The sequence below is a fragment of the Danio rerio genome, chromosome 23 (assembly GCF_052040795.2).
Source record: "Danio rerio strain M-AB ecotype USA chromosome 23, GRCz13ab, whole genome shotgun sequence".
NCBI classification, from domain to species: Eukaryota; Metazoa; Chordata; class Actinopteri; order Cypriniformes; family Danionidae; genus Danio; species Danio rerio.
Window position 1 is genome coordinate 22,687,056 of NC_141043.1, and position 14,530 is coordinate 22,701,585.

The window sequence follows — 14,530 nt, forward strand, 5'->3', positions numbered from 1 at the left end:
TGACTATTATGAACATATTCACATGATTTATTTACAATGCGGTTTGTAAATTAATATTTTCTGTCTTTTAGTAGGTATATTATACAAGAGACTTGCCAAATAAGTGGTTATAATTGGATATGCATTGTAAACATTAAATAAAAGTTAAAAAGGTATTATTTTAAGTTTTTAGTTATGATACTCTCAAAATAATTCTGCATAAATCCTCAGATTATTTTATTTTATTTTTTACAAAATTCTCTGCAGAAATAGCAAAAAATGTCAGCAGATTCTGTTTGGCCCTATAGGCAATATTTATGCTGCCTAATTTTATATGTATTTGTCTGTTAAAATTCAAAAACCTGAAAACAAAATGTCTTTCAAAATGTTTTCTTTCATGTTTCTTGTGTGTAAAGGGCTTTAAAATCAATTGCATATATTGAGAGGATATAAATGTAGATTGATATAGTGTTTTAAACAACTGCTGTCTGCATTCAACAGGAAGCCCATTTGTTGTGTCAGTGGATGATGTTTCAAATACTGCAGGCTCTGGAGATTGTCTACAGGCTGGGATTTGCATATCTTCAAATGCTGTTACTTCTCAAGGTAGGTCCATTTTTTGATGACCAAGATATTAAAGCATGTCTAATAAAGATTAATCACATCCAAAATAAAGAAAAGGTTTGTTTCACATAATAAATGTGTATTATATATATATATTAATTATGTGTATGTAATACTACATTACAATTATATAATGTACACATATGTGAATCAAAACAAAACAAAACTATACAAAAAAAAAATTGTTGCATAGATATTTAAATGTATATACAATTTGTATCTAAATATAGTTTATGTTGAAATGCACAAAACAAACATTTTCTTAAATATATGTATGGAGGTGTGTGTGTTTATATATACATTATTAACACCTTTATATAGATACATAATGAGGTAATAAAAAATAAAAAAATTACATAATGTGCACAGTACATAACAAATATTATGTCATCAAAAACTTTTATTTTGGATGTGATTAATTGTGGATCATCTTTGCCCAGCACTAATTATTTGAAATATCTTTTGAAAAATAGAAATAGTCAAACACAACGGATCCAGGATGCACAGAGCGAGTCCAGCTTCATTAGTGAAAGACAGAAAGCCCGTCTTAGATCCTCAAAGTCTTTATGGAAGCAGCAGGTTTGATTGTTTTTGACATTAAAGCTAAATATCTCCTAAAAAATAATTTTAATTACATTCTCTACTCTTTTAATTGTAGTCCCAACCAGTTTCAAGCACTACCTAAGTATGGCCGTGATAAAGAGCTTTCCTTAGCTCATGATCTGAACATGGCCGATATTATTGCTCCTGGTATTAAAGGTGGAATCTGTGGTAAAACCCCTCAAGGCTTCACAATTAGCTGCAGCAGCAGTGGAGAATCTCCAAACGCAGTGGCTGTGGTGAGACCTGATGGTGAGCACAGAGAAAAATGATCTGTTTTATTATTGTCTTATTATTAAGCAATTTTTAGTGTTGAGATCAATATATCTGAGATGCTTCATTAATTGTACTGCAGGATCTAAGGAGTTCCTGGAGCTCACAGACAACAGAGATGGCAGTTGTAGTGGTGTCTATTTACCCACCATGGACGGTTGTCATTCATTGATAGTGAAATTCCCCAATGAAGAGAGTTTTAATAGGTAAGAATTTTTAAAAAATCTTGTTAAAAATTACATTAATACATAAAAAGTACATAAAAAACATATATATATATATGTATATATGATTTTTCAAATTCATGAAATGTCAAAATGTCAAATAAATAGATTTAAATATAGAATTAAATGGTTTATTTCTAGTGTGATTTTAGCTTTTTTATTGTAATTTTATTTAAATAAGAAACTATTTTGTTTTATGTATTTAGATGTATTTGTAATTAAAAAAATAGAATTGCATTAAATGTATTTATTTAAATAAAGTATTAAATTGCATAAAATAAAATAAATACAAATATGCATTTATTTATTATTTGCAATTTTGTTTGAATCAAATGGAATTTTTTTATTTATTATACCTAATTTATGTATTTAATGCAAATTAAAAAATGTGAATTTTAAATAAAAAATATATTTAATTGTATTGCCATTCATAAATATGTGTGTGTGTGTGTGTTCAATGCAATTTCATTGAGTAAAAGAAACATTTTCTTTCTATCATTCATTCAGACAGTTCCAGGTACTGCCGACAGATGAATTAGCCGAGGTTAATGTATCAGGTCCAGGTCTAACATCAGGAATGTGTGCTCAGTGTCCTCAGACATTCATTATCGACTGCACTTCCTCAAGAAAAACTCTGCAGTTTGTTACCATGATGACACCAAATGGTATTGCACCATATAATAAATCCATACTAACAATCCTACATTTCAATAAAATGTGTAACAAACCTAATTGATCATTAATAGGCATAAGTGAGATAATGGAGGTCAGAGATAATGGTGACTGCACATACTCTGTGAACTACACACCTACAATGGAAGGCCTTTATTCTTTGATGGTCAAATATACTGATGATGATTCATTTTGCAGGTATGAGCACTGCAACTGTTGAATGCATAGGTCATATTGAGATATTTAACCAAACTTTTGATTATTTTAATGATTACAATCAAGCACAGTCTTTTCATTCATGTTGTTCTGGTTGTTCATTTACAGTCCCTTCAAGTTTCAAGTGCTCCCTGTGCCCGGTGTTGATTATAAACATCCTGAAACTCCAGTTTTTGAATCAGGCTTCAAGGCAGATGTGTGTGTGAACACTCCACAGGCCTTCATTGTTGATGGCAGTAGCATTGGAGAGCCACCAGAGACTGTAGCTCTCCTTACTCCTGATGGTGAGACTGAAGTTAAGAGGATGTGCTGTTTTGTTCTGTTGGGTATTTTATGTCATTTTAAAGAGGCATTTTCTGTAAGTGTGTAATATGTTTGTTTTTGCAGTTTAAAAAAAATCACTTTGATTATAAAAACATATGGTTCAGATAACATTTTGCTTTTTGCACTCTGAATTGTATCACTTTTTAGACCTGCAACAACAAAAAAGAAAAGCTCAATGATTATGCAAAGAATGATGGCAGGCTTTGATGAATTAAAATGTTGATACTCAGGATTCATACAGTACTTAGGATTTGAATTGTTTTCATTTGCAGGCAAAATCAAATTATTAAGTTCAAAAGACAATGGAGATGGGTCATATCTAGTTGAGTACTCCGCTTCTGCTGAAGGACCTCACTCGATCATGGCCAAATATACCAATGATGATTGCTTCAGAAGGTAAAGCTCTAATTAAAAAAGAAATTTCAGTGCAAACCTACAGTACTGGAAGGAAATATTGTAGTAATTTTCTATATAGAAAATACTATATTGCTTTAAAACCTAACTATAATAGGGTTTTTACATCATATATATTATAGTATAGATAGTATATATTATAGTATAGACAACACTTTGTTAAAGAATGCTAAATCATATTGTAGTATTAACTGTAGTCAACAGCACTGTAAAAAATCTGCCTGCCTTAATTTTATTAATTTTTTTTTTTTTGTTTAATCAAGTGAACTTTTCTAGTCATCTCAACTTAAATCAGTCAAACCAAATAAAAACATTACATAAAACTTTGTATGGCTAATAAAACACAATGTAACCAGGGTGCGAATTACAGATTTATGGGGGGGGGGTGCTTTGGAAGGGATTGACCCTTCTAATTAAGGCTTGATCCCCAATGAAGGACGTCAAAACAATACGTGTGGGGGGCCAGCTCTTTGAAACTGAGACAAAAGTTCACTCTGATCTGTATTAATGGTATTATTTAAAATAATAGACATCCATTTGACCACCCACCCCTATACCAGTTCATACCTTTGTGAATCTATAATTGCGCCAATCAGTGTATGCGAGAAAAAAGTCTTTCAACAGTCTGAAACCAGCAGATTTAGAGCACCGATTGACAACATAAGACGTAGAGAAAACAATAAAACCTATAATCTTCTACGTTAAGCTGCTTTGACACAACTACATTGTAAAAGCGCTATAGAAATAAAGATGAATTGATTTAAATAAAATAGGTGTTTGTTTTTTATAAATTACCCAAAAGTAACGTCAAAATAGATGCATTGTTTGTATAGTTTGTCCTAAAGTAAGCCGAAAAAAGCTAATCAAGTCAGAATACACTAAATAGCCTATCAAAACACTGAAAACTTTAATATATTTTATGAATAAATTAGATGTAATTTAAATAAACATGCATTTGATTCACTGAAGCATGTATTACACAAACTAACATTATCAAAAATGTTGACCCCCCCGATTGTCAATGTATAATTCACACACTAAAAGTAACATAACATTTGTAGCCATGACTTTTTGTCATATAATTTGTTTACAGTGTGATAATAAATACTGTAGAATACTACAGATTTACTACAGTGAACTGTGTGGTATTGTAGTATGATATACATACTGCAATACCATTTAGTTGTTGAAATCTACGGTATTTAGTCATTTGTTTACTGTTAATATAGGCTACCCACATAGATCACGCCAGATCTGGCCCACACAATCAGCTTTAGCCTGGCACACATGCCACAGTGAATAACGGTACATGATTGGAAGTTTGTCTTCCATACAAGGGCCAAACATGGACCATATCTGGGCCAAGTTAGTAACCCATAACTGGGCCTGAACTGGGCCAGAATTGTTGGTGTGTCACGACAGCAATGAAATTGATTTTGCTTTATGGCCATACTTTTTCTCGAAGCGACCTGATTGGTAGAATTTTTTCTGTACTCAGAAATAATTTTAATTTATTTTAAAAGTGAGTCAAGAAAGGGTAAACTTATGTGGCCCACATATACATTATTAACATCTGGGCCAAATAATACATTTGACATCTGACCCAAATCTTATGTGCTGCCTTAAAGATGGTGCCACTTCTGTGAAACCCAGACCATGTTTAGCATGTGTATGCCAGTGCCAGATAAAGGCCTGCTGTGCCAGCTTTATGCCAAATCTGGGCCAGAATTATTTGCTACCTACCTGCTTTTATATTACCATAGCAACTACAAAATTAACACAACATATCATTTTAGGTACTTTACTATAATATGGTTCACTTAGGCTACTGTAGTATTTTTTTAATGTAGTAAAACACCAAATACTGCAAGTTCTTATTTCATGCTATCTTTCAGTATTCACAGGTTTAATGCCATTCCTCCTCACACTGTCAGAAAGGATAAAGACATTGGAAATAAAAAGGAAAATTCGAGTCAGGAGGGAAATGTCCACTCTAAGCCTCCACATACATTCACTAACGGCTGCCGTGTGGAACCAGAAGCTAATGCTAAAGCTAATGGTCAGAGTTTGATATATTGCTGACATTTGCATGACTGTGTGTTTGACATGGTAATCATTCACATGCGCTTTCATATACAGGCTCAATAAAACTCGCAGATATATTGGACAACAGGGATAAAAAATGTGAGATGTCTTGCACACCAAAAATGCCAGGCTGTAAGTCTGTAATGGACAAATACAACAGCAAAGAAGCTTTCAGAAGGTATAGAAGTGTGTTAGTCATCTTTGTTAAGTAGAATTGTAATACATTTGATTCTTTCTAGAGAAATACAATAATCATTTGTTGTTTTGTTTGCGTCACAGCCTCCAGACAGATCCGACTGTAAATACAGAGCAATCAGTCTGTGCTCAAAGTCCTCAGTTGTTCAGGATCAGCTGTAGTAAATCCGGGAAGCCCCCTGACTGTGTGCTGATGATCAGACCTGATGGTGGGAAGCAGTTCCTTCTTAAAGATGTATTGGGTTTCTTTTGCTGTGTAACTGACAGAGATTTATGTCTGCAGGAGAGACTGAACTGACAGAGGTCAAAGAAAACCCTGACGGGACTTACTCTGTCAAATACTGTCCCACTAATGAAGGTCTTCATTCCTTAATGGTCAAATATGTTGATGATGATTCATTTTACAAGTAAGCTTCATATTTTGCTATTATTTTTTTTAGCATTATTATTTTTTTATTCACAATGGAAAATATCTAGATTTTATAATAATAGTATGTTTAAATAATGATGCATACTACTACTACTACTAATAGCAATTTGACCTAAAATAGTATTTAACCAAATATTCAAATAAATATTATTATAATCAATGTTTTTTTTAAATTGAACCATTTATAATAGTGATAACTTTGCTTTATATGCATACTACAATAATGAAAATTGGTAATAGAGTAATAGTTATAGTAAAGTAAACATTATAAAATAATTTTTCATACACTGGATGAGAATGCTGATTATTGTTATTATTATATACTATTATTATTATTGTTGTTAACTTTATTTTTAGTGTAGTTTTTTTTTATTAGTATAGGTTTTATTATTGTTAATACTGCTATCAATAAGAAGTTTTTGGGTGGTTCATTCCGCTGTGGTTATTCCTGATGAATAAAGCGAACAAGCTGATAAAAAACTGAATGTTTTTTACAACAATTATTATATTTCTTAAAAAAAACTTTAATAAAAAACTTTATAATAGTTATAGTAAAAGTCATTACTACACACACGCACACACATACACACACACACACACACACACAAAACATTATTATTATTTAGAAAAATCTGTTTATATATGTTTTCTTTGTTTTTAAAATGCTATTGTTTTATTATTTGTATTTTAGTATATTATTAGTGATGTTAATTATATTAATGTTAATAATAATAAAAATTTATTATTATAATAATAATAGCATTTAATAAATTATTAGTTTTATTACTAGAGTTCTTTTAATGAATATTATCGGTGAAGTAAAATATAAAGAATTACTATGGTTGGTGGTGTTGTTTATTTATTTCTTTATTTATTTATTTATTTATTTATACTTTAATACCATATCAGCAGCATTGGCTATATTCATGGCAAAACCTATTCTAAATCAATAATTTATAACAATCATATCAGTTTTTTAACAAACATACATAAATAACAGCAAAAAACATTGAAAATAGTCATATACAATCTTTTAGTTTGATTAAAGATAAATATTCTAAAATTGTTCAAGAACACACCTTTTAAACATTTCCCTTAAATTATCTCCTGACTAAAAACTTTACTCTACTTTCAAAATGGTCATTATTTCTTTCATTTGCAAATGCATTCACTTCATACACCTTGTTGTTTCTACAGTACATTCAACCCATTCCATTTGCCATTTCAGATTAATATACAGATTTAAAACAGGTTTAACATCAGACACAGGTAGTTTACATTCTGTTTTCTCCAACTGTAGGGCCTCTTTAGCTGCTTTATCTGCACATTCATTTCCAGTGAATCCCATATGACCAGGTATCCAGCAAAACATAATATCAAAGTCTTTTTCCTTTAAAGTAGCAACTTTTTTTATTATGCTAAAAATCATAGGATGATCCGTTTTCATAGATTCAAGTGCTTGTAGGCAGGATATGAATCTGTGCAAATTAAAAACTGGAGTTGCTGTTTTTTTTCTATTTATTCTAAAGCTAAAATTAGTGCACAAGCTTTAGCTCTGAATATTGAGCTTTGTCTGGGAATACTCTTTCTAAAACACTCTGAACCAATCACTGCTGCAGCAGATACTCGTCCATCTGCAACGTATATTCATAAATTATTCCTGATAAATATTTGGGTCAGTTTCTCTTTTTTTGGATTGAAACAAATGCATTATAATATGTTTTTTTTTTATAAATATACCAAGATTATATATATCATTTTTATTATATCCAGATTAATATCTCACTTCTCCAAATGAGTTTTCATTCAAATTCCAAAAGGACTGATGTATGGTTGGTGGTGTTGTTGTGGTTGAATGTTTAACACTTGTCACATGTGATCTACTTGTTTTACAGTCCTTTGAGGTTTCATGTCCTTCCTCACGCTGATAGTCATGACAAACATGTGATTAATACAAATGAAGCTTGTAGCAGACAATTAGAGGAACGTGTCAGCGCTCAAATTCCTCAGACTTTCACAACTTGCTGCAACACTAACGAGGCCTCAGGGACAGAGATGTTGAAAGCTGATGGTAAGACATGGAATATATGATCAATATTAGTCTGCATGAAAAATACGCTAAAATTGATGTGAATTTAAAAGAAACATTGTTTGTAGTGCTATTGATTTCTACCTCAACAGATCATGTTGAAGTGTTAAATAATGAGAACACAACCAGTGCAACAACACACACACCTGAACCCTCAGCGGTCAGAAATGCCACACTGGAGGATTTTCAAAGGTAAGACGACCATTGCAGTCCAGACCATATGCATTAAAGGAGACCTATTGACCTTATTCTAAAATCCGGAAGTGCGCCTGTTTTCGCGATTGTCTTAGAACTTCCGATTCAGTCGCCTATGGGAGAAATGACTAGGATTAATAAACGGCAGAAAACGGTCAAACTAATTGCTCTACAAACAAATGTTTGCATGACTATACAGACCAAGTAGAATAATATAATAAGAAAAAATCAAATTGCAACATCAAGCAGCGTAATGAGCAGTTTTTAACGTCAAAAAATGAATGGAAGTGAATGAGACCGGAAGTCTCAAGCCAAAAAGATTCAAATGGCAGCGCCCGCTCGTCGGCGGAGAATAGGGTGAATATGGAAAATTAACATGTATGAGCTGTTTAAACACAGATGTGTATCAACGTTTCTTTTACGGACAGTCTGTGGCCATTATTGCAACACCTCCAGACAGTATTCCAATATTCAAGTCCTATCTAAATGAATAGGGCTTCTGCTGAAATCTCAAAAACTGCTTGTGAAACTCACAATTAAACAACATATTTTAAATAAGTAACAAAATCTAGAAGTGAGCTGTTGCTTTACTGTTGTTGCTTAAGCACAAATTACGTTTTAAAACACGCTAGTTTTACTTTTGCTGCAGCTAAATGCGCATGCACAAAGATTGGCACAACACCAATCTCCTTTAAGACTGTTTCAATGTTATCCAGAGGACGCGGATACAAACACTGGAAGAACAGAGACAGAAGGCACAGTAAAAAACTGGAGGATGACAGTAGAAAGACACGATATGTGATGTTATGTCATATAATGCAAGTATAATGCAGAATCTCTCCCAGTTCAGTGCTGGATTCGGCTAAAATTTCCTCAAAGCAGAAGCTGTGAACTACAACCAGTAATTATTTGTTAAAATTGATCATGACATGTAGTGTCTAGTGTTAGCGGTATCCTGTAGCAACAATGTAAACAATGGTAAATGCTGCTTTGCGGGCAAACGATTTAGCTACAAATACATATTTATCAGTCAAACTGCTGTAAACACACACACAAACACACACTCAACCAGCACGTTTTTGTCTCTTATGTGTGTGCGCAACTGCATTGATTGTCTTCAGGCAGCTTTTCCATGCGTTTCACATCTCAGATAATGAAGTCACAAAAGATAAGTGGATGATTCATGTTACTTACACCTGCATATTCCGGATAAATGTGAAAGGCGTCGTGTAACACATAGAGTTAAAAAATACAGGATAGCTCACCTGACTCATGTAGCAGCAGAAAAATAAATCAAGGCTCACACAGGTAGCATCCCACATCTTGTGCTTTATTCTTCTGTCACGATATGTTACAGAATGAACATGCGCTTGTTACAGAAAGTACACATTCACTCACACACACATAGATGCAGACAACATTCACACACACACACACACACACACACACACAATGGCAAACGCACTTAAAGAAGCCGCACCCCATTGTCACTCGTTACAAACACTTTTCAGATTTTATTTTAGAGAGCAGGCAGGAGGTTGACTGATTGTTTACACAGCGAATAGCAGTGCATTATGACGATGACTAATCAGAGTCACTTGAGGGCGGGCCTTTCAGAGGAACTAGGAAATTGTCGTTTTTATGTTAGCTGAGTAGCTGTGTATAATCAAATTGAGATATATTAAAAAAAATGTGATTTCCTTCAAGTCAAACATGAGCACACATTGCTTTGCATCTTTTAAACACAACCAAGCCTTAAAATTACATTCTGGACCACCCCTTTAAGGAAAAACACACTTAATTTTTTAATTTTTTTATTATATTACATTATTATATTATATTATTATAATATTATTTCTTAAAACAAGACTATTCTTTTTTGCTTGTCTAGAAAATGTTTCTTGATTCAAGAATTATTAAATATTTGGACTAGAAACAAGATGGAAAATTTCACCTAAAGTAAGAAAAGCATTTTTGCAGTGTATTCCACTACCAACCATTTCTGATGTTTTGGCTGTGGGAGGTAAGTCATTGATGATGACCTGCTTTGTTGTTTTTGGAGTATTAGAATAAGTGTAATTATCCTTCCTCTCCTGGAAAGCAACAGCTCATCTGTGTTTAAAGGGACACACAAAGATTGTGATCAAATTTGATATGATATTGTAAGTGATCTGAAGGGTATTTTGACCTGAAACTTGTCAGGCATATTCGGCGGATGTGGGATCTTTTGAAAATGGGTATAATATGTCTCCTTTAATCAGTCTCCTTCAATATCCTAGTTCATTATTCTCTAATTTGTGCTCTGTTTATCTCTTAATTAACTGTGACATGAATTATAGGCACCAGCCACCATCCTCTCACACTTCAAGTGGGTACAGGGGTTTTCAAAACAAGGTATAAATGTGAAGTTCCTTCAAGGTTAATTTCAGTCAGATTAATAATGTTTTGAGTCCTTGAGACAATTCATACATTCTTCATTATTTCCCATCAGGTTGAGGGCAGGAATGCAATCCCTCCTGCTGCCATTAATCAAGCAGGGTTTATATCCTGTGATATAGTCCTGCCAGGAGACTTAAGTGAAGGTGAAATTACAGGTGAGCTGTTGCTGGAGATTCACTTGTTCGTTTTAATGATCGCAGCCTCGCATCATTATTTTAATGGCATTCACAGGAGAGGTGATCACGCCGTCTGGAAAGAGAGCACAGCCTGACATGATTGATAATAAAGATGGGACTGTCGTTATGAAGTTTGATCCTTCAGAGGAGGGTCTTCATCAAATCCTTATTAAATCAGCAGAAAATGATATACCAGGTTAGATTGCACATGATCTCCCTCAAAAAATGTATGTGTTTTTCAATGTCAAATGTTAGTTTAGTTTAGTTTAGTTTAGTTTTTAGTTTAGTTTAGTTTAGTTTAGGTTTAAGTTAAGGTTTAAGTTTAAAATTAGGTTTTAGTCTAGTTTTTGGTTTGGGTTTTAGTTTAGCTTAAGTGTAAGTTTGAGTTTAGTTTAAGTTTAGGTTTTAGTTTAGTTTAGGTTTTAGTCTAGTTTTTGGTTTAGTTTAGGTTTTAGTGTAGTTTTTGGTTTAGTTTAGGTTTTAGTTTAGTTTTAGCTTAGTTTTTGGTTTAGTTTAAGTTTAGGTTTTAGTTTACGTTTAGTTTAATTTAAGATTTTAGTGTATTTTAAGTTCCAAATTTAGTTTAAGTTTAGGGTTTAACTTAAGTTTAAGCTTTACTTTAGTTGGCTTGGGTTTAGTTTTGTTTAAGTTTAGTTTAGTTTTTTGTTTAGTTTAAGTTAAGGTTTTAGTTTAGTTTAAAATTAAGGTTTAGTTTAGTTTTTTAATTTAGTTTAGTTTAAGTTTAGGTTTTATTTTAGTTTAAGGTTCAGTTTTAGTTGAGTTTAGTTTTGGGTTTAGTTTAAATTTTAATTTTAGTTTATCTTAATTTTCAGGTCTAGTTTAAGTTAAATTTAAGTAGAAAAAAAAGTTTAATCCTAATTAAAATATTTGTGATATGTGACACTGGATCACAGGTATATTTTGTGAAAAGCCAAAAATACATTGTCCAAATAACTGATTTTTATCCTAAGCCAAAAATCATTAGAATATTAAGTAACAATCTTGTTCCATCAAGACATTTTTCAATTTCCGTAACTCTATCCAAACATAATTTTTGATTAGTAATGTGTGTTGCTAAGAACTTAATTTAAACCACTTTAAAAGCTATTTTCTTGATATAATTTTTTTTCTAACCCTTAGATCCAAGGTTTTTAAATATGTAGCTCTGTCAAACACTGCTCTATCTTTAGCTCTATCTGCTTTTAGATGATGTACTGTATATACCTCAATTTACACAAAATTTAGTTCATCTGAAGTTTATGTGAATGCATAATAACTTATGATGGTCATATAACACAACCCCTAAATATTAAAGCCAAGTCACCTTTATTTATATAGCATGCAGTGTAGACTGAGTCAAAGCCCCTTTACAAGAACAACAACATTGTATAATTTAGTTGAAACCTGCAATATTACTATATTAGAAATGTTACATTATTGACAATGAAAACCTGTTTTTAAAATGTATTCTCTCTGAATCCTGCAGAACTTCCACTGCAATATTATGCAAATAGTCTTGCTAATCGCAGCCCTGTGGCCTATGGGCGTGGCCTTGTGTGTGGAATTGCAAATGAGACTGCAACATTCACCATCTGTCAGGAGGATTCAGCCTCGAGTGAGCATTTGTTTTGTTGTTCCATAATAACAGACTGTGAACATTTTTTTGTATATATTGTTAGTGCATTGAAGCGATAGTTCACCTAAAAATAAAAATGTACTATTTACTTGCCCTCAAGTGGTTCCAAACCTTTATGAGTTTCTTTATTCAGTTTAACACAAAAGAAGATACTTTGAAGAAAGCTGAAATCCTGTAACCGTTGACTTCCACAGTCAGAAAAGCAAATGGAAGTCAATAGTTACAGGTTTCCTGCTTTTTTCAAAATATCAACTGTTTTGTTCAGCAGAAGAAAGAAACTTACAAACAAGTAAAGGGTGAGTAAATGATCACAGAATTTTCAATTTTCAAAAGAGCCTAGAACCGTGACACAGCCAAGTGGAAAGTGTTTTGAACTAGTCCACTTTATCGGCACTCAAAAACACAATAACATGTTGTTAAAGAAGATGGATATATATTTTTACTTCCAGAACCCACATGTTTCACATGAAGTCATTTGTTTTACTTGTTCAGGTGAACTGGACATCACAATTGAGGGTCCGTCTGAGGCTGATGTGCACTGCTTGGACAATGAAGATGGCACTTGTTCTGTGAGTTACCTTCCAACTGAGCCTGGAGATTATGAGATACAAGTTCAACATAATGACGTGCCTATTCCAGGCAGTCCTTTCAAGGCCAAAATTACAGGTAACAAACCTCAAACAAGTGTACCAGTATAATTCTCAAACATTAAATAATACATGCATAGTTTTTATAAACCCAATACAGATGGACATATGAGAAAGTCAGAGGTCAAACTGGGCAGTGCGGTCGATTTTACCCTGGACATCACCGAAGAAGACATTAGCCAGCTCTCCGCTAGCATTATGTCGCCCACAGGCAATGATGTACCCTGCTTACTGAAAACACAAGCTGACAGCCATCTCGGTGAGCCGTCTATTCATGTACACACAGCTGCTCCTGGTAATAAATGAATTGATATGCATTAAAGGGTCTATACACTAGCTGCAGCATAACCTAAGCGCTAAGCTAGCCCACATCCTTAAGTCAGGCACATCGTTTTTCAAAGTATTCTCCATTTGATAGTATAGTCTCCACTACATGTACGGCAGGTATGTTCTTGGACCAAATCAAATTTTGGTTGACTAGGGCAGGTAGAGGATCGAAAAAATGCTTTTTTTTATGTACATTACAAATCAGCAGCCTGTAAATAATGTAACCCTAATTATTGTTAAACTATTTAGTGTCAATCTTTGGAAAGCATGCAGTGCAGATTGTGCATACTGTACATTTGAATATCTGCACTAAATAAAATACAAAATAAAAAGCAGTATTAAAAGATGAGTAGACTCATCTACTGTACTTTCAATAAGTACAAAGACAGTTTTATCAATCATAATTGGGGAAAATGTTTATAACTATGCTTTCAAAAGGTAAAATTTACTGTGAAATATATTGTCCAATTAATTGTGTTAAACAATGTCATCCTGGTGGGTCAGCACATGCAATAACTCGAACGACTTTTTTTATTTTTTTCTTAAAATATATGTTCCATTTGTATTAAATATTTTATTATAAATATTATTTTTAATTAAGCTGGTTTGTATTGTAGTACAGCAAGATTTGACTACTTTCTTTATTAGTTGTACTGTAACTTATTGTTATTTTGTAGAGCTGAGACAATAAATTGATGCATTCGGTATCGAGAATCAATTTTGTCCATTCTGCGTTTTTTGAATTGATTCTGGGCTTAGTTTTTAACCACCGGATGGCGCTGCATGTTTTACAAACAGCCTCACTTTTTCCCAATCCTTACACACACCACTTGAACATAAAACAATTGTTAATAAAGTTAATAATTTCATGAAAATATTTAAGCTAATTACAATAGTGTAATCCAAACTTTGTTAATCAAGTGGAATAAAAGCCATAGTGCATATACTTTTATCTACCTACAGTATATGACCAAAATTTTTCTTG

At 32.7% G+C, this 14,530-nt stretch overlaps 1 protein-coding gene across 5 annotated transcripts in view; it reads left to right on the forward strand.

Moving 5' to 3' along the window:
* Window positions 1-14,530, forward strand: part of flnbb (filamin B b) — a 46,183-nt gene that overhangs the window by 20,566 nt on the left and 11,087 nt on the right. For 2 of the 5 annotated variants that reach the window (XM_087306875.1, XM_087306877.1), the window contains exons 16-35: window positions 481-585; window positions 1,077-1,182; window positions 1,262-1,455; window positions 1,559-1,682; window positions 2,208-2,365; window positions 2,447-2,570; window positions 2,697-2,872; window positions 3,185-3,308; window positions 5,222-5,385; window positions 5,466-5,589; window positions 5,691-5,815; window positions 5,890-6,013; window positions 7,932-8,107; window positions 8,218-8,317; window positions 10,660-10,714; window positions 10,812-10,914; window positions 10,991-11,131; window positions 12,422-12,550; window positions 13,064-13,237; window positions 13,319-13,477. In XM_087306875.1, coding sequence (XP_087163001.1) covers window positions 481-585; window positions 1,077-1,182; window positions 1,262-1,455; window positions 1,559-1,682; window positions 2,208-2,365; window positions 2,447-2,570; window positions 2,697-2,872; window positions 3,185-3,308; window positions 5,222-5,385; window positions 5,466-5,589; window positions 5,691-5,815; window positions 5,890-6,013; window positions 7,932-8,107; window positions 8,218-8,317; window positions 10,660-10,714; window positions 10,812-10,914; window positions 10,991-11,131; window positions 12,422-12,550; window positions 13,064-13,237; window positions 13,319-13,477 — 2,685 coding nt within the window. Of the gene's footprint in view, window positions 1-480; window positions 586-1,076; window positions 1,183-1,261; window positions 1,456-1,558; window positions 1,683-2,207; window positions 2,366-2,446; window positions 2,571-2,696; window positions 2,873-3,184; window positions 3,309-5,221; window positions 5,386-5,465; window positions 5,590-5,690; window positions 5,816-5,889; window positions 6,014-7,931; window positions 8,108-8,217; window positions 8,318-10,659; window positions 10,715-10,811; window positions 10,915-10,990; window positions 11,132-12,421; window positions 12,551-13,063; window positions 13,238-13,298; window positions 13,478-14,530 lie in introns of all 5 variants that reach the window. The other 3 variants (XM_087306876.1, XM_087306878.1, XR_015523419.1) reach the window with 2 other exon arrangements.